Source organism: Dreissena polymorpha, chromosome 5, assembly GCF_020536995.1.
Source record: "Dreissena polymorpha isolate Duluth1 chromosome 5, UMN_Dpol_1.0, whole genome shotgun sequence".
NCBI classification, from domain to species: domain Eukaryota; kingdom Metazoa; phylum Mollusca; class Bivalvia; order Myida; family Dreissenidae; genus Dreissena; species Dreissena polymorpha.
In genome coordinates this window covers 105745469-105772142 of record NC_068359.1, presented here as the reverse complement: position 1 = coordinate 105772142, position 26674 = coordinate 105745469, and the positions used below count along the sequence as shown (strand labels likewise).

At 36.8% G+C, this 26674-nt stretch overlaps 1 protein-coding gene and 1 long non-coding RNA gene across 6 annotated transcripts in view; one reads left to right on the top strand and one right to left on the bottom strand.

Moving 5' to 3' along the window:
• LOC127881858 (basement membrane-specific heparan sulfate proteoglycan core protein-like) overlaps positions 1-14599 on the top strand; it is a 198207-nt gene extending 183608 nt beyond the window's left edge. For all 5 annotated transcript variants that reach the window (XM_052430022.1, XM_052430024.1, XM_052430023.1 and 2 more), the window contains 6 exons: positions 2195-2322; positions 3717-3862; positions 6282-6442; positions 7246-7471; positions 12467-12654; positions 12847-14599. In XM_052430022.1, coding sequence (XP_052285982.1) covers positions 2195-2322; positions 3717-3862; positions 6282-6442; positions 7246-7471; positions 12467-12654; positions 12847-12995 — 998 coding nt within the window. In that variant the 3' untranslated portion in view covers positions 12996-14599. The remainder of the gene's footprint in view (positions 1-2194; positions 2323-3716; positions 3863-6281; positions 6443-7245; positions 7472-12466; positions 12655-12846) is intronic.
• A 4620-nt stretch (positions 14600-19219) lies between these two features.
• Positions 19220-20972, bottom strand: LOC127881867 (uncharacterized). The gene is made up of 3 exons (XR_008050319.1): positions 20825-20972; positions 19999-20114; positions 19220-19738 (listed from the first exon to the last, which is right to left on the bottom strand). It is a non-coding gene; the product is annotated as an uncharacterized LOC127881867 (long non-coding RNA).
• Positions 20973-26674: the final 5702 nt, after the last annotated feature.

Genomic DNA, 26674 nt, shown 5'->3' with positions numbered 1-26674 from the left:
CCAATCTTCATTAAACTTGGTCAGAAGATTTTCCCCAATTATATTTTGGACGAGTTCGAAAATTGGTCCAGCTGCTAGGGGCTGGAGCATTTTTCCTTATATGACTATGGTAAAACCTTGTTAACACTCTTAAAGTAACATTTACAGTCCAGTATTTATTTAATTTGGTCAGAACATTTTGTATAATTATATCTTGGATTAATTTGAAAATGGTTTCAGTCTGTTTAAAAGCATGGCTGCCAGGGGGCAAGGCATTTTTCCTGATATAACTGTATAGTAAAACCTTGTTAACGCTCTAAAAGTCACATTTACATTTCAATCTTCATGAAACATAGAAAATTAGTTCTTGGGCTGCATTGAACAGGTCAGTTCCTGTGTATCTCAGGTACGCGACTTAAGCCTCTCAGGCCCTCTTGTTTTTATGCCTCCAGAACATAGGTTCTGGAGGCATATAAAAATCGCACTGTCCGTTAGTCAGTAAGTGTGTCTGTCTGGATTAGTTTCCGCTCAATAAGTCAAGCAATTGTCATCATATCTTCACCAAACTTTATGAGAATGTGTAAGGAAATAATATCTAAGTCAAGTTCGATAATTGGCCAAATTGACCGAGACACTATTGAGTTACGGCCCTTGAAACATCGTAAAATTGTTTTTTTTTCTTGTTTCCGCTCAATAACTCGAGCAATTTATCATCAGATCTTCACCAAACTTCATGAAAATGTGTAAGGCAATAACATCTAGGTCGAGTTCGATAATTGGCCAAATTGACACAGACACTCCTGAGTTACAACCCTTGAATCATTGAAAAATTGTGTTTTTTCTTGTTTCCGCTCAATAACTCAAGCAATTGTCACCAGATCTTCACCAAACTACATGAAAATGTGTAAGGCAATATTATCTAGGTCAAGTTCGATAATCGGCCAATTTGACCCAGACACTCCTGAGTTAAGGCCCTTGAATCATCGTAAAATTGTTTTTTTTCTCGTTTCCGCTCAATAACTCGAGCAAATGTCATAGGATCTTCGCCACACTTCATAAAAATGTGTAATGTGTAAGGCAATAACACCTAGGTCAAGTTCAATAATCGACCAAATTGACCCAGACACATCGAGTTATGGCCCTTGAATCATCAAACATTTGCATTTTTGCTCGTTTCCGCTCAATAACTCGAGCAAATGTCATAGGATCTTCGCCACACTTCATAAAAATGTGTAAGGCAATAACACCTAGGTCAAGTTTGATAATCGGCCAAATTGACCCAGACACTCCTGAGTTACGGGCTTTGAATCATCAAAATTTGCATTTTTGCTCGTTTCAGCTCAATAACTCGAGCAAATGTCATAGGAGAACCGCCACACTTCATGAAAATGTGTAATGTCATAAGATCTAGGTCAAGTTTGATAATCAGCCAAATTGACTGAGACACTCCTGAGTTACGGCCCTTGCATTATCGAAAAAAAATTCCTTATGTTACGAAGTTGTGCATGTTGGATTGTTATTGTCCTATATCAAAATGTTACTTATTTTATGCCTCCGGTAGGGTGACATATAGCAGTCGCACTGTCCATCCGTCTGTCTGTCTGTCCATCCATCTGTCTGTCTGTCGCACGCTTGCGTTTAGGTTTTAAAAAATGCTCATAACTTCTATGTCGCTTCAGATGTAACCTACATATTTGGTATGCATGTGTATATGAACAAGGCCTTTCCATACGCACACAAATTTTGACCCCTTTGACCTTTGAACTTAGGGTCCGCGTTTAGGTTTCGAAATCTGCATTTAGGTTTCGAAAAAACGTTTTTTGGGGGCAAATGTCACCGATGGAGACAGCTCTTGTTATAATTTCTCTTACTATTTTTTGTTGAGTTTCCATAAATATTTAAAGCTCATATTTATTAATGACTTAACAAACAGAATAGTCAAGTCACATTTTAAACTGTTTGTAACTTATAGGGCCTACAAAGAAATGTAATTGCACAATATAAGGGTAATTTGTTATCACTGTAGTATTTTAAATACTATAGCAATCAAAATTTGCTGACAAGTTTACAATTATAGAGTTCTTTTCTAAGTTGCCTTAGTATAACTAGCGGTATCTCATGCAGGACTAACTATCATTGCCTCATGAGCCTCATTGCTTGACTGCCCAACTTTTGCCAGATCCCTGTATGAGCTGTGTTTATGTTTCATTTGCAGGGACCTCCCCCGGCAGCACAATAGGGCTCAACCTAAAGCTGCCCCTCTACCTTGGTGGTGTGGACCCTACCATCATAGTGTCCCCTAGTGCTGGCGTCACACGAGGCTTTGTGGGATGTGTGGCAGAGGTAAGTGGGTATGTCTGGACCCTACCATAATATAGTCCCCTTGTGCCTTGTTCTCTCTTGGATTTACAGTCAAGGTAAGTGGGTTGCTGTGGACACTACCATCACAGTGTCCCCAGTGCAAACAGTGCTAGTATGGCTGTATTGGTGCATACGTTACTTCTTTAAAGGTATTTTTGTTCAATATCACACACTTTTTGTTTCTCAACACACAGCTTAACTAATTGCAATAAACCAAAATCATGAGAAACAACCAAAAAGGTCGCCAATCCCGTCATATTTCCCATTAGAGTTAACTAAAAATGACGGGATTAAATAAAACCATGATAGAACAAAAATGCCATTTCAGAAATTTATTGTTTTGGTCCCTTTTTTAAATAAACAATTTAAATCTGTTGTGATATTATTGATTAAATTTGTAGCCATGACTTTTAACACCCTCTCTAGAAGATATTCACAGGTGACCTAATTCAACTTGCCTTTCTTGCTTTGTGAGACTACAATCTGAGGATTTTGCGTTAGAATCAAAACCCAGCCACATAAATTTTGTAGCATAAGTCATGAAATGTTTTCTCAACCTGTCACTCCCTACCTCTGATATAAGTATGGCATTGTCCAATTAGTGGAATAAGTGATAGCATTTAGTACTGGATAAAGGGCTTTAATTTGCAGGAAAGTATGGGTTTGTAAAATGACTGCTGTGATATGGCTGATATGCAGTAGAAAACGGTAAAAAAAAACAACATACAAAACCCTGACTTATTTGTTTGACAGTATCTTAAATTGCTAATAATCAACGAGCCTATTTAAATGTTAGATTAACACTTACTCTATCAATCTCACAAAAACATGCAAAATAGATTGTATAGGTTTTACTACTACATGTATACCTATAAATCGAACAAATACATCCAAAATATGTTTCTCAAGACCTATAAATCCAACACAATCATACAAAATTAGTTTTTGATACCATTTATCCAACAAAAACACGCAGAATATGTTTCACAATACCTATTAATCCAACAAAAATATGCAAAATATGTTTCACTTTACTTATTATTCTGATGAAAAACATGCCCAATATTTTTTACAATGCCTGAGCAGTACTTTGGTGTACACAATCTTTCAAAGCCTGAAAGAAATGATACCACAAAAGATGCAAACAAACACACATAAGCCTTGACTTTATATTTTATTGCATGTTTTACCATGTATTGTGACTTATTTTCTTTTATTTATCAATTAAGAGACATTTTATATATTTAAATTAATGTGGTATTTGGCTAATGCTTTGATACTTTACATGTTCATGTTGCCCTCATTTAATAGAGGTATTATTTGGTTTCCATCGTCTGGTGTAAGTTTCTTTAAGTGTGAAATTTGCATTGTTGTAGCTCTCCATCAATGACCAGCGTATTGACCTGCTCAGGAATGCAGTTGAAAGTCTTAATGTAGTGGACTGTGGAGAGAGACGGCTGTGTGAGAGGAAGCCCTGCAAGAACGGTGCCACCTGTGAAGACCTGCCTGGACCAACTTACAAGTAGGTCACACCTTATGAGGCTCCAATATATGGAAGTCAATCTGCAATACACAACAGTAAATCTGCATTAAACAGCAATCAATCTTCAATAAAAAAATAATCAGTCTGCAAAACGAAACACTTATTCTGCATTAGACAGCAGGAAGTTTAAAATACTCATCCAGCAGTCTGCAATACACAGCTATAAGTCTGCAATGCACATCAGTCAGTATACAATACACAGCAATCATTCTACAATACACAGCAGTCGGTCTACAATACCAATACACAGAATTCAGGCTACAATACACAGTGGTCAGTGTACAATACACAGCATTCTACAATACGCAGCAATCATTCTACAATACAAAAATCTGTCTACAATACACAGCAAGCATACTCAGCAGTCAAGCTGCAATACACAGCAGTTAGCCTACAGTACACAGCAGTCAGTCTACATTGCAGAGCAAACCGTTTACAATACTCAGCAGGCAGTCTGCAATACATAACATACAGCCTACAATACTCAGCAGTCAGTTTACAATGCACAGCACTCAGTCTACAATACACACAAGTCAGTATAAAATTTACAACAATCAGATTTCAATACACAGCAGTCAGTCTGCAATACACAACAATCAGTATGCAATACACAGTAGTCAATCCACATAAAGAGCAATCCATTTACAATACACAGCAGTCAGTCTGCAATAAACAACAGTCATTCTACAAAACACAGCAGTCAGTCTTCAATACACAATATAAGTCTACAATATACAGCCGTCAGTCTACAATACACAATAGTCAGGCTGCAATACACAGCAGTCAGTCTGCAATACACAGCAGTCTGTAAAACATGACAGTTGGTTTGCAATACACATACATCAGTCTACAATACACAGCAATCATTCTACAATATAAAGAGCAGTTTGTCTACAATAAACAGCACCAGTCAACAATACACAGCAGTCACTTTGCAATACACATCTTTCAGTCTGCAAAACACAACAGTCAGTCTGCAATACACATCTGGCGGTCCGCAATACACAGCAGGCAGTCTTAAATACACAGCAGCTAGTCTACAATAAACAGCAGTCAGTCAACAATACACAGCAGTCAGTGTACAATACACAGCAGTCAGTGTAAATTACACATCAGTTATTTTAAAATACACAGAAGTCAGTTTACAATATTCATTGTCAGTGTGCAATGCACAGCAGTCAGATTGCAAAACACAGTATGCAGTCTACAATACACAGCAGTCAGTCTACTATACACAGCTGTAAGTCTGCATTACACAGCAGCTAGCCACAATACACATCACCAGTGTACAATACACAGCAGTCAGCAAACAATACTCAGCTGTCAGTCTACAATACTCAGCAGTCAGCATACAATACTCAGCTGTCAGTCTACAATACTCAGCAGTCAGCATATTATACACAGCTGTCAGTCTACAATACTTAGCAGTCAGCATACAATACACAGCTGTAAGTCTGCAATACTCAGCAGTCAGTCTACAATACACCGCTGTAAGTCTGCAATACTCAGCAGTCAGTCTACAATACACAGCTGTAAGTCTGCAATACTCAGCAGTCAGTCTACAATACACAGCTGTAAGTCTGCAATACTCAGCTGTCAGTCTACAATATACAGCTGTAAGTCTGCAATATGCAGCAGTCAGTCTAAAATACAAAGCAATTAGTATACACTACACCGAAATAAGTCAACAGAACATATCAATCAAACTACAATTCACAGTTGCCAGTCTACAATACACATAAGTCAGTCTACAATACTCAGCAGTCAGTCTACAATACACAGCTGTATGTCTGCAATATGCAGCAGTCAGTCTCAAATACACAGCAATTAGTTTACACTACACCGAAATAAGTCAACAGAAGATATCAATCAAACTACAATTCACAGTTGCCGGTCAACAATACACATAAGTCAGTCTACAATACACAGGAGTAAGTCTGCCATACACACAAATCAGTCTACAATACATGTCAGTCAGTTTGCAATACATACAAATCAGTCTACAATACACAACAATGAGTCTACAATACACATCCATCAGTCTACATACACAGCAATTGGTTTTGATTTATAAACGGATCAGTCTTGAATACATATCAATCAGACTCCAATACAGATCAATCAGGCTCCAATACAAATCAATCAACTTCATCAAACAAATCAATTAATAAGTTTGCAATACAACGCAATTTGTGTGCAATACAAATCAAGATCCTAAACTGCAGAAATAAATCAATATGGAATTTTATTATCTGCAGTACAAATAAATCAGTCGTTATTATAATTCAATCAGGTTAAATTACAACATATTTTTTCTTCACCAAAATCTGGGCAAATTGATCTATGTTATACATGGCCCAAAATAAACAAATGATATGAATTAATAATGCATTTTCAGGTGCTTATGCCCTGCTACCCACACTGGCAGAAACTGTGAATTTGAGTTGAACATGTGCCTTACCAACTCTCCATGCCAGAATGGTGCCCCCTGCAGTTACCGTGACGACACCTACCAGTGTGACTGCCCCCAGGGATACTCTGGCAAGGACTGTCAGTTTGGTAGGCAATTGCTACTTGTAGAAGTGCCACTTTTCACTTAAAATGACCATGTATGGTAAAACTGGTATTCAAGTATTTGGTTATCAAAGTTTTAGCTTATTCCATTGTGGGGAGGGAAATAAATGTAAACAAGATCAAAACATCAATTTTAAAATTATACCTTATGTATGGAACATAGCTGATACAAAAATATTCAATATGATAAAAACATGCGCCAGGTATAAACCATTTATTTTGTTAATAAACATAAAATATATGGACATATTTTTTGTTCTAAAATTAACATACATACAGACCCATTGTGCAACACTAATAGAACTAAAATCACTGTTATCACATGACCCAAGAATGGATTGTTAATCATGAATATAATTTTGTCAACCATTTCATATGAAATACTGTTGTGTAGTTCACCCCAAGTCTAGAATGAATTATACCCTTGATAATAGACCGTGGTTTACAATGTGGAATAAACAAAATAGCAAACTGTCAACACAATAATATGATGTTGAATTAGTCACCTAGCCTGTGTATTTGCGACTGTATATGGCAGCGAATGGTGGTTATCTATGGGTTAATAATGACACAAACTGTATTAATTATTATGCTTATTAATATTAAATAAATAAAATTTTCGAACAGGTATCGAAATAGATAAAAAGTATTTAAATATCTTCTTATATTAATTGCTGTTCCTACTTTTCACTGATGACTGATTCACTATGACTTCACACTGATATAAAAATAGTTACTAAGTACCAAATGTGTGAAATGGGTGAAATGTATAATGATGTTTGTTACAGAGATAAAGTTGCTAGACAATTACATGTTTGGAGGCAGATCCTATCTGGGTCTCTCCAAGTCCCTGTTGGCCCACTCACGCACACAGGAACGCCAGAACATCTCCTTCACCATGACAACTACACAGAGGGATGGCCTGGTGTTCTGGCAGGGCGGGGCACTCGACCAGAAGCTCATGGGAAAAGACTACATGTCCGTAGCCCTCCAGGACGGATACCTTGAGTACAGGTAGATAGACTACATGTCCATAGCCCTTCAGGACTGATACCTTGAGTACAGGTAGATAGACTAAATGTCCATAGCCCTTCAGGACTGATACCTTGAGTACAGGTAGATAGACCACATGTCCATAGCTCTTCAGGATAGATACCTTGAGTACGGGTAGATAGACTACATGTCCATAGCTCTTCAGGACAGATACCTTGAGTACAGGTAGATAGACTACATGTCCATAGCCCTTAAGGACAGATACCTTGAGTACAGGTAGATAGACTACATGTCCATAGCCATTCAGGACAGATACCTTGACTACAAGTACAGTGGAAACCCTCTAAACCGGATCCTCTCTATACCGGAATCCTCTCTAAACCGGACAAATTGTCCGGTCCCATTTTTTCCCCTATAAAACCATCCGTAAAATATCTCCTCAAGACCAGAATCCCCTCAATTCCGAATACCGGTCATTCTTTGAATCAAAATTGGGTAATTCCATACGTAATTGTACCTCTCTAAACCGCTTAGGGCCTGTTTATTGCACCTCAGACCTAGTGTCAAAAAGTTGTGAATAGCGGATTAAAGATGCGTGAAATTAATAGAGGTGGTCGAAAAATTTGCAAACTGTAAACATCGCAAAACAATAAAAGATACTTGTCCTGTGATGTACATATTGCTAAATAGATGTGATAATACTGATTATAATAACTGATAACAAACATAGAGTTCTTTAGTGTGTTTTGTTTTTGATAAAGGACGCCGTGCAAAATTTTAATAATCTTAATGCTATTTTATTTTGTGTTGTTTATTACAATTTCTAATTGAGTGTCATATAAAATGGTGATTTGCAGAGTTCTTTAAGCAGTTGCATTTATATATTCATTTAGACTTTCAAATTGGTAATTCAGATAACTAAGACTAAAAATGTCCAAAAATCCTTCTAAGCGATGGCGCATGGAATTTTCTCTATAATACAAAATCAAACTGACTAAAGAGTCAGAGATATTGCCAAAACCTACACTCGAGATGCTTTCAGCGAAATATCGGGTAGGAAAGTCGACGATCGGGGATATCTTGCAAAAACAGTCAGCGTACATGTTTTTCAGTGTGAAAAGGAACTAAATTCACCTAACACATGCATGCATGTATAAAAATTTTTGGTTTTCCAGGGTGCACTGTTTGATCTATTTTGTGACTGATATTGCTTTCGAATCAACAGATTAAGCGACATCTTTTTCTTATGTGATACAATATGAATGAATGTTGGATATAAATAAACTATGAAAATATGCTGAAAGTGTTTTTTTCCACATTAGGCTATGTAATTGACCTTCTGAAAGTAAAAAAGTCAATGTCCCCTCTAAACCGGAATCCTCTCTAAACCGGAATTTCCTCTCGGTCCCGGGGGTGTCCAATTTAGAGGGGTTCCACTATAGATAGACTACATATCCATAGCCTTTCAGGATGGATACCTTGAGTACAAGTAGATAGACTACATGTCCATAGCCATTCATGACTGATACCTTGAGTACAGGTAGATAGACCACATGTCCATAGCCATTCAGGACTGATACCTTGAGTACAGGTAGATAGACTACATGTCCATAGCCCTTCAGGACAGATACCTTGAGTACAGGTAGATAGACAACATGTCCATAGCTCTTCAGGACTGATACCTTGAATACAGGTAGATAGACTACATGTCCATAGCCCTTCAGGACAGATACCTTGAGTACAGGTAGATAGACCACATGTCCATAGCTCTTCAGGACTGATACCTTGAGTACAGGTAGATAGACTACATGTCCATAGCCCTTCAGGATGGATACCTTGAGTACAGGTAGATAGACTACATGTTCATAGCCTTCCTGGAAGGATACCTGGAGTACAGGTAGATAGACTACATGTCCATAGCCCTTCAGGACTGATACCTTGAGTACAGGTAGATAGCCTAAATGTCCATAGCCCTTCAGGACTGATACCTTGAGTAAAGGTAGATAGACTACATGTCCATAGCCCTTCAGGACAGATACCTTGAGTACAGGTAGATAGACCACATGTCCATAGCTCTTCAGGATATATACCTTGAGTACAGGTAAATAAAGTAGAGATACACTTTCATATCTGGATTTGGTAATTGATTATCTAACATAGGTCTTTTTAGTAGATTTCCATTTCTTAATCCGACAGTTTTTACTGAAAATTTATGAAGGTGTTTGTGGACGCAATATAAGCCAAATATGACTTATCACATGAGGCATAATTCAGTTGCGACCTTTAAATTATATAACATTAGCTGTTTCAGCTGTTTTTCTCTCTCCATGTCCCAACAGTTTTTATTGGATTGTCACCAAAAAATGGGCACTCATTTGCATTTTTTGTAGACATAAGGCTAGAAACTACAAGGTTATGACTTTTAATTCATTTAAAATGTTCCTGTTGAGCTCACTTGAGCATGACATGCATTGTCAACTTTAGATTGTTGCCACTGTAAAAGCCACACATTCATGGAACTTGGTCAGAATCTTGGTCACATGTGTCAAAATATTTGGTTACCAATTCAAATCTTAGAAAAACAATATTTCCACTCCATAAGCCACATTAACTTGATAAAAATGGTCAGAATGTATATCTTGACAATATCAACCCATGTTTAAATCTTGGTCAAGTTGGGTCTAACACTAGGTTAACAGCTTTAATCTGTTGACCTTGAACCTACACCAGCGCTTCAGGGCCTTCTTGTTAGTACTTAATGTTTAGTATGTCCAACAATACTATCATATTGCAAGAAACATTGGGCCTTTAGGCCCTCTTGTCTTTTTAGCTCACCTGATTGCTCAGATGAGCTTTTGTGACCGGTCTTTGTCCATCGTCCGTCCGTCCGTTCACATTTGTTCGTAAACACTATAGAGGCCACATTTATTGTCCGATCTTCATGAAACTTGGTCAGAAACTTTGTCCCAATGAAATCTCGGTCGAGTTCGAAACTGGGTCGTGCCGGGTCAAAAACTAGGTCACTAGGTCATAAAAAAGAAGAAACTTGTAAACACTGTAGAAGTCACATTTCATGCCCAATCTTCATGTAACTTTGTCGAAATGTTTGTCTGAATGATATGTTGGTTGAGTTCAAGAGTGGTTCCGGTCCGTTGAAAAACATGGCCGCCAGTGGGCGGGGCAGTTTTCCTTATTTGGCTATAGAGAAACCTTGTAAACACTCTATAAGTCACAATTTTTGCCCAATCATCATGAAAGTTGGTTAAAACATTGGTTTTATTGATATCTCGGACGAGTTCGAAAATGGTCCAGATCGGTGAAAAAACATGGCCGCCAGTGGGCGGGGCATTTTTCTCTATATGTATATAGTGAAAACATGTGAACTCTAGAAGTCACATTTTTGGTCCAATTTTTACATGAAATTTGGTCAGATCAGTCAAAAAACATGGCTGCCAGGGGGGGTGGGGCAGTTTTCCTTATGTGACTAGAGAGAAACCTTGTGATCGAACACTATAGAAGTCACATTTTTTGCCTAATCATCGTGAAACATAGTCAATACATTGGTTTTATTGATTTCTTGGACAAGTTGGAAAATGACTCAGATCGGTGAAACACACTTGTTAGCTCACCTGTTTGCTCAGGTGAGGTTTTAGGATTGGTCTTTGTCCCTCGTCTGCCCGTCCACATTTGGTTTGTAAACACTCTAGCATTCACATTTCTCAAGCATTCTTTATCAAAGTTGCTGAAAGATCTCAGTCAAGTTTGATAATGAGCAAAATCACATAATTAATGCCATAATTATTGGCCTTAGATTGTCCAAATTTTCATTATATTATACAAAATCCTTGTAAACACTCTAAAGGTCACAATTTTGTTTCAGATTTTATGAATCTTGGTCATAATATTTATTTTTGTAAGCAAAGTTTGATGTTTGGTAAGGGGGTCAACTCAAAATATAGGTCACCAGGTCAAATCTAACAAAAACAAAAACACTCCATACGCCAAAGTTTTGGTTCAATAATGATGAAACTTGACCTGTATGTTTGTCTGGACAATATCTAGGTCAAGTTTGACGTTTGGTTAAGATTGAATGAACCGACTCCTCACAGGTGAGTGAACTAGGGCCATCTTGGCCCTCTTGTTATTATTTTTTTCTGGTCTTGAAACATGATTAAATTGACAGAACAGTTATTTAGGTAGCTTTTGAATTCATTAGCAAACTGTTTTAAGAATGGTTATCAGTGCATAATCAGTACCCATGTGCCAGTGTATTATTTGAAAGGAATGCTGTCTAGAGTGCTTCCTATTATGGACTTAACATCCATTGTGGATGCAAACTCCTGGCCTAATTGGTTACAATTGGCACCAAAATTCTATTAGAATAGGCCTTTCCTCTACAAGATGGTGTGAAATTAATAGTTTAGCTAGACATTGGTACTGGTCTGTACTCTACAATGTGGTGCGTTATGTATGGTTTAGATTTGACATTTGTACTGGTCAGTAAGTGGACTCTACAATGTGGTGCGTTCAGGTTTGACATGGGTACCAGTCTACAATGTCATGTGTTATGTATAGTTGAGGTTTGACCTGGGTACCAGTCTACAATGTGGTGTGTTATTTATGGTTCAGGTTTGAAATTTGTACTGGCTAAGTGTACTCTACAATGTGTTGCATTATGTATGGTTCAGGTTGGACAGGGTTACCAGTCTACAATGTGATGTGTTATGTATGGTTCAGGTTTGACATGGATGTATTATGTATGGTTCAGGTTTGACATTGGTGTGTTATGTATGTTTCAGGTTTGACACAGGTGTGTAATGTATGGTTCAGGTTTGACATAGGTGTGTTATTTATGGTTCAGGCTTGACACGGATGTGTTATGTATGGTTCAGGTTTGACAAGGATGTGTTATGTATGGTTCAGGTTTGACACGGGTGTGTTTTGTATGGTTCAGGTTGGACATGGATGTGTTATGTATGGTTCAGGTTTGACATGGCTGTGTTTTGTATGGTTCAGGTTTGACATGGGTACCGGTCCGGCTGTACTGAAGTCCCGTTCTCGGGTCAATGATGGCTCTCAGCACCGGGTGGTGGTGGACAGACTGGGACGGGCTGGCTCCATAAGCGTGGATAGGGACGAGACTGTGCATGGCACATCACAGGGACCCTTGCAGATGCTCAACGTTAATGGAGACATCTACTTTGGTAGGTGCTTATAAAGTCCACAAAAAAAGCAGTGGTATTTTAGTGAAGAAAATATTTTTCTTTTGTAAATGAATTATTTGTTGGTTTTTGTGTTATTTATCAGTACATATATATAATAACTGCTTACTCATTTGACTTTTACAAACCCTAGATCATCGAAACAAACTTTCCATCGCAAATTTACTTTTTCAGGAGGACTTTCAAACCTGGCCTTTATGACAGACAATGCTCACAGTAAGAACTTTGAGGGCTGTATAGGGAACATAAGTATCACTGGGAGGAGAATCCTCTTGAAAGAGGACGCAGTAGGAGCATATAATTTGGAGGCATGTTCACCGTAGGACATGCAAGTCATAGGTTCATAGTGTACAACAATTTACAGTTACATTGTGTACATTTGCGCAAATAGAAATAGTGAACTCAATAAGATTGTTAATGCATAATTAGGTTGCTCTTCAAGACGGTGAAGACCACCTGAAATGGGTCGTCACAAAGCTACAGTGAAGTAAATATCATGCAGAAAACGTAAACATAGTTAGAAGTCTGGCTTTTGTTTTAATTGGAAAATTGTAAAACTGTTGAACTTTTAATATGGCCATTTGAGATTGTATTCAGAGATGTTTGCTGTCAGCACCAGTGCTGCATGTTGCTGTGGTAACCATGGGTGGGTGGTGTGCTTCGGTAGACAGCTAGCAATGTTGTCATAGCTTGCGTGACAGTGGGTGTGGAAGTCTGATGTATTGCTTATTTACATAGTCTTTTTAAATCTGTAAAAACTTAACATGTTATAAATATTAGATTGTATTGTGTCTGTATTGGATCTGAAGATCATTTAATGTAAGAAACAAGGTGTGCAAGTACAAATTATTCTATATAAATATTGTCATATTATGTTATGTTAAGCATTCACTAATGTATTTAAGATCATAGTACACTTTTGAATAAATTCAATACATTTTTACAGTAATCCCAACGCACAAACTAACAAAATGTTAAACAGGTTGCAAGTGATTTATTCATGTGTACAGTCCTAACAAAGAACACCCATTAACAATGAAATGTAATGTACCGGTAGTTATTCTGAGATTGAAGTGTGTGTGTTAATGTTTGCTATCTATGTATACTTTCTATACCAATGTGTATCGCTTACTATACTGTCAAACTGACTGTCATGATAATTATGTATGTTTTGTTAGTTGTGTCAATCCTACATTGAAATCCTACTTACATTTTGTGTATTTGCCAAAAACTAATCAAAGAATTATTGAATTATATGAAAGTTAATTAAAAAGAAACGACACAGAACCAACAATGCTGTTTGTTTTACGGATAGATATTTTCAACATTACTTGTGTTATGGAGGTAGATAAGTTAATCAAACTTAAATGATCAATTAATTAGTATTTTATACATCTGTTTTAAACTGGATGTGTTTCAATGTCAGTGGTTTAAATGGGAATATATGCTTCCACTTCACGGCCAGTATGTACAGACAGTTTCTGCATGAAACCTTATGCTTTTTGCCTACCAATGTCACCTTGTTGCTCCTATATTGAAACTATTTGGCCAGTGCAGTTTAATCATTTAGTTCAGTCCTTGAGATGTTCCACATATCTCTGCATTTTACCAGTTCAAGATGCTTAATGTCTACGGAATGTATCAGATAATAGGATCAAAAAAGCAAATAACTGTGCACATTTGTCAAGCTTTTATGTTGAAAATTGTTAAGCACATATCTAGATTGATGTGAATATACATACCAATGACACCCGTACACTCAGCTTATTTTAACAAAAGCATTATGCCTTACAAATGTTTTAATATATATGATAACCAAAAAAGATTTGAATAGAAGCAACGTTCTATTTACTGCTTATAGTGTTTTGTATTTTTAATTTAATGATTTATGTTATTACTCATGAATACAATTTTGTAATAACATTAATTTCTTTGTGTGTTTGTTGTTTCAAACAATCCAACTGTGCTTTGACAAAGAGCAGTATAAGGAACAATCCCTCACAACCCCTTTCTTCAGTGATCAGTTATGGACCGACAGATCTGTATCAAGGATAAATTTTCTATATTGCTGCTGTGGGAAATGCAATAAATAGAAAGGGACGGACTCGATGGGGTGATTGAAGATACATTTATCTTTATGTGTGATACCCAAATGCGCGGACAACTGTATATATACCTGTACATCCAGTTTAGACCCTTTTATACGTAAGAGTCTGCTCCGTTAGTACAAAATAAATATATGTGTCTTACTGAATACATGTGCTTTTATAAGAAGCGTATGCATTCCTGCTGACGAGTTTTATAAATGCACAAATTCGTAAAACCGTACATAGTAGGGGTGAGACTTTGCTAGATAAGGTCAGGTGACTTTAATACCTATATCATTTAACCTATTACTTGTATTGTGTCTTCGAGAACGAAGCGAGTGTAGGAAAAGCATATTTTTCAATCTAGTTTTGGTGTTTTTTTTACCTACATGCTATTGATATTATGCGAACACAAATGTTCACATGTATCCATTTCGGAGAAGTTAACTAATGGGTTGGGTCGCCTTGATACGCTAGCGGTACTTCTAATAGATCCCTTAATGAAATAAGTATCCACTGCATATACATTTTTATGTTAGCACACAACATAACATTGAATTCATGTATTAAAATTAACACATCAACAAAAGAAACTTAACGACACACACAACCATAACGAAGTTACCAATACGGATGCGCTCACTTTATAGGAAGGTGAATCATAACTATAATGTAAACAACACTTTCGTCGTCGTGTGGCGTGTGCTATGCGAGAGAGGCGCCAGTCGCTGAGCTCATTGTCTTCTGCCCCAGTAAACCAGTAGAGCCACGAGTGTCGATGCAAGAACGGCTGCCGTACAGCCCACAATCTTCGCTGCTCCATCAAAGGTGAACCGAGCACGGGGCTTGAACCACTGTGGTCGGAACTCATTGCCGTTGGGTTTCCCATCCGTAAAGTCAAAGCGAATTACACCAGAAATTAGTTTAGCTTCTCTGGTTTTTGCTATATCCGGCAGTTCTTTAGGGTACTCTACATCCTGTTTGGTGTATGAAGGGATATGTGTGTTGAAGAAGCGAATTCCTTTTATACGTAAGAGTCTGCTCCGTTAGTACAAAATAAATATATGTGTCTTACTGAATACATGTGCTTTTATAAGAAGCGTATGCATTCCTGCTGACGGGTTTTATAAATGCACAAATTCGTAAAACCGTACATAGTAGGGGTGAGACTTTGCTAGATAAGGTCAGGTGACTTTAATACCTATATCATTTAACCTATTACTTGTATTGTGTCTTCGAGAACGAAGCGAGTGTAGGAAAAGCATATTTTTCAATCTAGTTTTGGTGTTTTTTTTACCTACATGCTATTGATATTATGCGAACACAAATGTTCACATGTATCCATTTCGGAGAAGTTAACTAATGGGTTGGGTCGCCTTGATACGCTAGCGGTACTTCTAATAGATCCCTTAATGAAATAAGTATCCACTGCATATACATTTTTATGTTAGCACACAACATAACATTGAATTCATGTATTAAAATTAACACATCAACAAAAGAAACTTAACGACACACACAACCATAACGAAGTTACCAATACGGATGCGCTCACTTTATAGGAAGGTGAATCATAACTATAATGTAAACAACACTTTCGTCGTCGTGTGGCGTGTGCTATGCGAGAGAGGCGCCAGTCGCTGAGCTCATTGTCTTCTGCCCCAGTAAACCAGTAGAGCCACGAGTGTCGATGCAAGAACGGCTGCCGTACAGCCCACAATCTTCGCTGCTCCATCAAAGGTGAACCGAGCACGGGGCTTGAACCACTGTGGTCGGAACTCATTGCCGTTGGGTTTCCCATCCGTAAAGTCAAAGCGAATTACACCAGAAATTAGTTTAGCTTCTCTGGTTTTTGCTATATCCGGCAGTTCTTTAGGGTACTCTACATCCTGTTTGGTGTATGAAGGGATATGTGTGTTGAAGAAGCGAATTCCTTGGGAAGACCAATGCGTGGTCATTGAAATACTTTCATAGGCTTCTTGTTTATCTCGCAAATCGTTTCTAGTGGCCCATATAGCAGGCGTCATGGAAACAAAGACACAGAAACGCCACCTACCTGTGTGTTTGCGACCCTGCACTGGGCGAGTGTTTGCATGTATAAGTCTTGAATTCCATACCGCCTTTTGGAACTGGGACGCGTTTTTCAATACATCCCTTTTGTTTCATAGCAACTATCTCCTCCTTTAGAAACGAATAAAAATGGTTAGTTATCGAGCGTATTCGTGCGCGAGGGTTGTTATTGTAGAAGTCTTCTAGGAGCAGGTGCGATCCCTGCAGCACTAAGAGTGTCAAGTCGTCCTCCGCCGCCTCCTCAAGGTACACGGCTCCCTGGTAGGCATGGAGACCGACACGTGCTGAACTCTGATCAACGTGCAGCCAGTGAGTCCCCGGCACGTGAAATTCTTCGACGCCATCTTCTGGCGGACGTCCAATGGCGATCGCATCGAAACTTGACAGTAATTTATCCGTGTTCCATAACTGAGCAAAAATTTTCTTGGATTTTATTCGGACGTACTATGTTGGCTGCATATGCCCCGTGTTGTAGCGCTGAATAAGCGAGTGTGTGCTGTGCGGCCATTCGCCCGTCCGAAACTGCGACAGCCAGGCTCTGTACTGACCAATCGCAGCATCGCACTCCCCGGCATTGAGCACATCCTCCACCACAGTGAACCCCTGCCTACTCAGCTCATCAAAATGGGCTTAGCATCGGCCTGAAGGAAACCGTACGCACTTCTATCACGGTGCCTATACCACGTGACTTTTTAAGATCTGTGTGGGGAGTTAAATGTCAACAAAAGCACGACAAAGGTAACATTTCTAAGGATAACTTTTTTTAAATGTCATCATTTTCAATGGGATAAAGTGGAGAGCCCGCTCATTCATGAGAGTTTTCTATAGGTATCATGATTTTGTAAAACAAATGAATATTTATTCAGTAAAGTGCAACCGCGCGTTTGAACGGTTAGAAAAAGGTAGGATCAGTGTGGGGATATTATTTTATTATGACACAGAAACATCACCTCTCGTGAAATAAAGCAATAAACTTTATGGGCGGAGCTTACACTATGTCATTTTGCATTCTTTTTTCAGGTTTCTTTCATATATTTATGAAAACAAAATCAAGAAAAATATGCTAACAGTAATATGATCTGTGTGGTATACGTGTTATGAAGGATCTGTGTGGTATACGTGTTTCTACAATTTACGGATAAATTGAGATAATAACGACAATATATATATTTTTTAATTAATTTCAATTATTCCAATACAACAATTACTACTACTACTACTACTAATACTACTACTTCTGCTTCTACTACTACTACTAATACTGCTACTACTACTACTACTACTACTACTACTACTACTACTACTACTACTACTACTACTACTACTACTAGTAGTAGTAGTAGTAGTAATAGTAGTAGTAGTAGTATATCTATTATTATTATTTAAAAATTCATTCATTTCAGTAATCACCTATTTGGCACTAGTGAGCGGACAAGGGTTAAGGGAAGAAAAAATAGAGAAAACAGTTTCACGAGACAGGAATGCTATACAGAAAGGGACACTAGGAGTAAGGTGTGAGCGGGCGAGACGAAACGATAGCAAACTGTTGCCAACAATAAGAATGCGGATAGACGAACACAATGGACATTTTAATTCTGACACAAATTCTGCAATAGAAATTGTGTCAAATATTACACAGGTTGAAAAAAAGCAAAGGCATGTTCTTTCCTGAGTAATACGTATGTTTTAAAATCAAATTTGGAATACAAACTGATAAAACAGAATCCACCAGACATATTGGCTTGTCATTTTGTTGTTATTTAAAGTTTAAGGTAAACGGTATGTTTATTAAAAACAAAATACTGGTCATAGTAGAAACATATATATATGTGTGTGTTTGTGTGTTTTATTTCATATATGGAATTTATATTATTGCATTAGTTAATTACAAAGTATAGATATTGAAAATCATTCGCCATGTGTTGGTGATAATGTCATGTTATAAATTATGTCGTTGTATTCAGTGTCACAAGTGTATGCTTATCTTTAGCGTTAATTATTTTGAAGAGAATATAAAAAGTAAATGAATAAATATTATATTACTAGTATATGATTATATATGTACGATTCTCCTCTTGTGTTGTGGATGGATGCAGCTCTGAAGAATGTCAAGACGTATTTCGAATTAAGGAGTATTGTAATGTATACACAACCACATTGCATACATTGTTTACTGTCAATTACTACGGCCTAGAGTAATTATAAGCAGGCAGTTAATTATGTAAAGCAATCGTGAAAATCCCTAGTATTAGAAACCCTGGCTGCTTATGATTATCGAACTAGCTCGTGAAGCGGTATTTAAAATTGAAACCAACGAAAAAACATCGCAAAACTTTAATTAAGTTATAATTAAAAAAGAATCACAGATTCGATAATACAAATCACAGATGCGATATACCAATGAATAACGTAAATCCAAATTATTGCACAATTATTTGGGAATGATTTCAAACACACAAACGAACTAAACGAAACCTAAAAATTAATCAAATTCGGATAACTTTAGAATCATTTTGAAAAGTAAAGTAAAAGTAAAACAACGAATAAAATAACGTAAAATGATAATGAAGTTACACAGACATACAGTAAACCATAATTATTTTTAATCAGTATTCACGGATTTATGTGAAGTCCTATCGTATCGAGAAAGGTTTGTTCTGCGTTTGTACGTTTTGAAACACTCCTCACTACTGTAACACTTGTCATGCATGTGGGTATTGACGTGCTCTCTGAGGTCATTCTCACTCCTAACTGCCAACCCACACTGGTAACATTTCACCAATCCCTCTTTTTTGCACTTTTCTCTCTAGCCACGAGTAGGTACTTGTCCGCAAAGCTCCTGCCGCACTGAACACACACGTGACTTTGGGGTCCTTTGTTCGTTAAAGCCTTCTAAGATTGTAGGCATCCTGAGAAAAAAACAACATATTTTATTCACGTGACATTTCAATGCGTAAACACGCTATTTCAAAAATGTTAGTATCTGAGGACACGCGCTCGTTAGTTTTAAATTACAAAAGATTCGACGATTTTTTAGTTATTTCAAAATATATGATAACCTGAGAGATGAGATATATTGTATATTGGTGTTGTTTCAAGAAAATTCGTTCATCTGTTTGTTAGCATAACTGTATAAAAATGTAACTATTTTTAAGGTATTTAATCTTACCTGAAATGCTTTCCCACAGCAGTTATAGTTTCCAGAGTTAGCGTGTCCCCTAATGTGGCGCAATAATCCAGCTCTGGTCTTCGACATTTTTCCGCATTCGGAGCATTGAGCCATACCTTAAAGCAAATATAATATCAAAAATAATATACGATACATTACTTCACCTGACAGTAGTGTTTGGCGCCAAAATAAAAATGGAATTTGATACAATAACATAAAGTGTACACTTATTTAAGGTAAGCATGGACTTGTCATCGATTTAAGATGCTCAAACGTAAGATTTTAATATTATAATGGGGATTGTATAGCATGCCTGTATATCATAATTATGTATTAGTTCAACAAGCGGTGCAAGCGTAGTGTATAGCCATTATGTGTTTTACATGCTAGCGCATTTAAAAATCCCGTTTCAAATACATTGTTGACAAGCATTTTTTTAAACAACTAAATAGAACTGAAAAACTTAAAAACAGTATACCACACAGATCCGTTGAAAAACGTATACCACACAGATCATATTACTGTAAGAATAGTTTTCTTGAATTGTGTTTCGTAAATAAATAACAGAAACCTGAAAATGGATGCAAAATGATATAGTGTAAGCTCCGCCCATAAAATTTATTTCTTAATTGCACCAGAGGTGATGTTTTTGTGTAAACAAAAAATAATGTCCCCACACTGATCCTACCCTTTTCTTACCGTTCAAATACTTATTTGTTTTATAAAATCATGATGCCTATAGAAAACTCTCATGAATGAGCGGGCTCTCCACTTTATCCCATTAAAAATGGTGACATATTAAAAAAGTTATCCTTAAAAATCTTACCTTCGTCGCGCTTTTGTTGATATTTTACTCCCCACACAGATCTTAAAAAGTCACGTGGTATAGGCACCGTGTCTATAAGCTTACCTTGCAATTATAAATGTGTGATTATATATTGTATGACCCATTAGTCTAGCAAAGTGCTGCGAGGCACAAGAGTACATATGTGTACATGTGAATATACAAGGTATCAGGCCCTAATGGTGAACCCAAATTTGCTATCAGTAAAAGTTCATGTTTTTGAATGTAACAAATCAGGGACCTATACAAACAAATTTGTTTGTATAGGTCCCTGAACAAATCGAAGTTTTTAAGTGACTGTAAGTCGTGACAAGTCAGCAAATTCATATACATTCGATTTTTAAGCCAACATTGAGAAGACGGCCTAGTCTGTCCATTTTATTTGAAGAACAAAAATAGCGCATTAAGTTGTGAAATTACACAAAATATAAGTGTTTAATTTTTAAATGGGGCAATCGGTCTTAATAATCAGTAATAATTGGAAACCAAGTATTTTAATTAGTATAATTTAAGTTTTTATTTCACTTAATTCGCGTCAAATGAGACGCTTGAAGCGAAAAAAAGTGGTTCGCAGAATCGGCTGTAAAACAAAAGTTCGTTATCATGAATATTTAAGAGCCTTTATCGCTTATGAAATCGCACGCTACACTTCAACACCGTTATTTCGAACACCGATAATCCGAAGTCACCGTTATTTCGAAGTATTTTTCGGGTCCCGATATTGGTTCTTCTTTGTTTAATGTACAATTTCATTGTTAATCCGAACTTCGTTAAACCGAAGAAATCGTTAATTCGAAGTGATTCTGTCGGTCCCAACACTATAATTCGCACCTAATTATCAATCTTTAATCCGAAGTCAAAACTGCGAAACACTGAGCGTAAGTTCACACCTTTGTCGTCTGCGCGTGGCCGGTCAAAAGCCGATAATTACATCTTTGTCGTCTGCGCGTAGCATGTTAATTTTATAATGTCGTCAAAACGACGACGACGTGGCTGACACGCAAGAACGAACATGATATCCAATCAACGTGTGACCACATGCATCAACGACGTAAGGCAATTCTGCGAGCAAAACAAGGGCGGAAGCGAGTTCTTCAATGTCCTTGACAAATGTGTATATTGAATTCAAATGGTATGCGGTCTTGTAAAGGAGACAACTCTTTATCCACCGTTGCATTTTACGACCAAGTCTTTAATATTACGTCAATCCATTGGTTGAATTTCCGAACAGAAGTGCTCGCGGAACCAATTAGTTATCTCATACATATTTTATGACTAAGATGTTTGATAGCTTATTGCCAATCCACGGGCGACCAAAAACCACAACTTAGCGAACGCGAGTTGCAACGAATGACCTGTGAAGTAAGTTGGTTCCTTTTTCCTAGTTCCTTTTTCCTTAAGTATTCGGTATTCTTATCATCCGAATTCGACGATTTAGCATCCCTGATCATTATGGATTGTAAATCGTCGAATTCGGATGATAAGAATGAAAAACATTACTGACCAATCGTGAATACAAGTAAGCTCGTGACAGTTAATTCCTTAAAGTTTTAGAGTATCGGATACTGTTTTGGTATTGATAGGTTCAAGCCATGGTATAAAAACAAATAAAGAAAAAGCGCCTACCTTGACGGTTTCCTATCCGATAGGAAGTATTGAATCGAGTGTAAAATCCATGTTTATACTCAACTAAATACCAGATACGTCTAAATATGATTGATAGCTCAATGTTCAATGTCATGTCTATATTTAACCAAAAGACCAACTGAAATTATTATAAGTTGGTAGTTACTGAGCCCCCCCCCCCCCCCCCCCCCCCCTGCGAATAATTATTATTTTCTGACGCTGACTCATTAATACATGAAAAAATTATCACTAACGTGTAAAGTTTTAGTCCTGGAATTAAATCAAATCGAACAGACGAACTGCGTACATGTATACTGTTTCATTAAACTTGTGTAACCGAATAACTTTGCAAAACCGAAATTTCGCAATCTCAAGTACATTTTTCCTTTACGGTATTCATATTTTAAAGTTTGCAAAAATGCTTCTATGTGATCATTTATTGATGTTTTCTTTATATAATATTTAAATTTCTTTTACCAACTTTTTTTGTTTGAAATATCCTTTCCCGTGGAATTTTTTCCAACATAAAAATCGAAATGTTTTTATTTCAAAGAAAATTGAACGAAAATCTGCACATACACTGGTAGAATGCTTAAAATCGATAACTTAGAATAAACAATCGTATAAAAAATTCGAAAATCCCATGCAGAAAAAGTGAAAAAAATCCGATGTGAAAACATGAACAATCCCCTTGGCAAATGAAAAATCCAATGGGAAAATGCAAAAATCACATGGAAAGACCAATTTCGCTCACAAATTTCATTGTAAAAATAAACGCATTTTAAAGCAAAAATAATTGATTATTAATCGAAGATTTTTTTTATCGCATACTTTGATCTCAAAGAGGCAACTTTTAAAGAAAATGGGTACTTTAGTTTGCGAAAATTCGATTTCCCAAATTGTTTCCGGTGACCATTGATAACGACAACCGAATGTAACTATAGGACTCAATTCAAGCATATAATTGATGCTAGTGGATTTTATGGAAGGGTATTTAGGTAAAAATTACATCATGACTGTGTCATGATTCTTGATGATACTTTCAATTTGTATGTAGACACCTTTTCATGCTCGATGACACTTACATCTTGCCTGATGGCCAATGTCTATTTCCATTCTGCTTAATGGTATCATGCATGTGTACTGTAGATGCAACAATCTTGTTCGTTAATTGCATGCTGCAAATGTGTATGTTGGTTTGTGCAGAGAGACTTGTACAATAGGCGCAGTGCATACCGGAATCAAATATTGATGCATTGAATAAATTAACGCGATGGCAAGACGTGAGTTTCACTCAAGCACAAAGCAACATACAATCATGCATGATACAATGATGTCAATTGACAGTCGTTCCGAAATGCTACGGACGACTACGGAAATGTACGGCGTATAACGGAAATGTTATGTTATAGGAAAAGTGCGCCCCTTTGTAAGATATTTGCTACCGAACCGAAATTAAGCGCGTGTTTGTAGACGTAACTTTTTATTTGGTTAATGACTAACCATAATTTTTGTACAGTAATTTACCTTCAATAACCAAAGTAATTCTATGGATATATTTCAATATATGCTACTAATGCATGTATGCAGAGCTCCAGATAAGACGCTTAAAGTCGTAAAAAAATTATTTCAATTTAGTAAAAAAGTAGACTTAAATCCTTTGCGTACGGTTACACATTGGAAAAATAAAATAAGAATTCAAAATGTGTGATCATGCGTAAAACTCAATATCAATGCATATACTGTAAACATTTTATCAACGAGTTCCCACTCGTCTAGGCCCTCATTACAATTATGAAATCAACAGCACTTTAACGTTATTATGAATAACAGAACATCTTTAAAACAGTCGAAAAGCCGAACGTTTTACATTATCTGGTCCTTTTATCGCAAAAAGTCTGCTGTAACCCGGAAATTGTCATGAGCTCTTCTTAGACTATAAACCTAAATGCGGTAGTCCATATAAACGGACTGCCAGAGCCTTTGATAATTTTTGCTATGGCGGCTCTGGCAGTCCATATGCACCCCTTCATAAACATGGGTGCAGTTCAGCGCAGAGAATCCGTGCGCTTCACTAAACAGACGTCGTTCGAGACAAATTGAGGAAAATAATGAATAAACTTCATAAACATGTTAAATTTACCTGGATGGCAACCTACGGATGTTATCCTTTGCATGCACCCTATAAAAACACGACGATGTTTCAACACACTTTCCTCGCTGACATGTTTTATGTTTAAATTTGAAACAGTGTATTATGTATCGAATAACACATCGTTATCGACTTTGTAGGCTCCAACACATAACCCGACGTGCAAAATATTGGTGTACTGCGACCTAACCTATATTGGGTCAATTTTCCAATATGGCGGATACAGCGTACGAAAGCAAAACTAAGTCAATAAAAAGCAATTATTTATTGTTTTAATGGTACCATTCGTATGAGTTTGTGGTTTAGACAGGTAAACGTTGATAAGATCTTTCAGTTTCAGTGTTCCTTAACCATTGCATTGTTGATTAAATTTTGCACCCATGGGCAAGAGCCGGCGCATTGCAACTATCAGCTAACCATTGGGTTATAAAGCTGAGAGTTGAATTATTGCAACTACTAAATGCGGATATGCCAAAAATTATATTTACCTGAAAAAAGGAATAAATAATAGACTTAAACGCTGGATTTTTTTATAGAGTGTAAACCAAGATTTTGCTGAAAAAGTTATCTGGAACTCTGCATGTATGTTGAGAGGAAATCCATTACATAATTTCAAATTTACTAGAGTACTTTTATATTTTTACCACATAAAATGCTATAAAACTATAATATTGAAGTGCACATATAAACTTTATTATAGAGGGGTAGGTATTTCGTGTCAATCTCTTTCACATATGAAAGAGCTGTTGGTCATGCTGCTTTAAGTACATATAGATGCATGACACAATTTAGATTAAGCAAAATAAAACACTAGGTATTTGCCAAGATTCATAAGAGTCAAATATATGTCTTGAATTAAATACATGTATAATTTCTTGAGTGCCAATTGCATCTTACAAATATCAAAAACATTCACGGCAGTCAATTCATTGTATAGGCCTACTGGTCTTCATGGCAATATAAACGTATTCAGTTTAATGGAGATTATTTAACAAAGGGAACTAATTCAGCTTATTCAGTTTACTAGTCAAAATGATTCGGATGTTTTCGCTTTTTTCCGAAAAGTAATTTATTCAACATACGGAAAATAAACGCGCGCCACCTGTCATAATTTAGTAACTTGCATTCTGCTTAGTTGCATTCTGCTTACTGCCTGTTGCTAACTGCCGTTGTTTATGACGCTTAGTGGCAAAACCGATTATGACTGGTTTCAGGAATAATGAACACACAAACATTGGATAGTCACCAAGCATGTTGCAACAATCATCAAGTATAACCGATAGAGAACAAGCATGTTGGAACTGTCATGAAGCATGTTAGAATAAACATCACGCATAATGCAAATATTCATCATGAATGATGTAATGTTGCAGCAATCATCAAGTATAAACGAATAGACAACACGCATGTTCGAATTGTCATAAAGCATATTAGAATAAGCATCAGTCATAATGTAAATATTCACCACGAATGATGTAATTTTTACCTAAATACCCTTCCATAGGATTTCAGTGTATCACACTTATGTTTTCCAGCTATACTGCAATACGTGTGAGCAGCCGTACCCAGAACTTACTAGAGTGCGCTCCGAAAAGAAGTTCTATGCAGATCGAGATCAGTTGAAGCGAGTTATTTCTACTATATGCCAACAATTACATAGTATTTTTGCGAACTTTAATCCAAATAACAGACCATACTGAAACCGCATAGGTATAGTCAGGCCTCACATCCAACTGTAACACGTGGAAAGGACTACGTGGCAGTAATCACGTTGACACATTTGTTATCATATACATATATGTATCACAGGTGGTTAGCGTGTGGCTATGATATTAATTAGTGAAAACATCATTTTGAATGATAAATAATCATATTATAACGAAAAATTAACTTTTCTGAAAAAAAATATTTCACTATCAAATATATATATAACAAGGTATGCAACTCAAAATCACCCCAAAACGGGGTGCATCGCTTTGAACAGCCATATCTTCATCAATTGTGCAGCGATTTTCACGATCTCGGTCTTATTCAACGCAGAAATGAATTTCCTT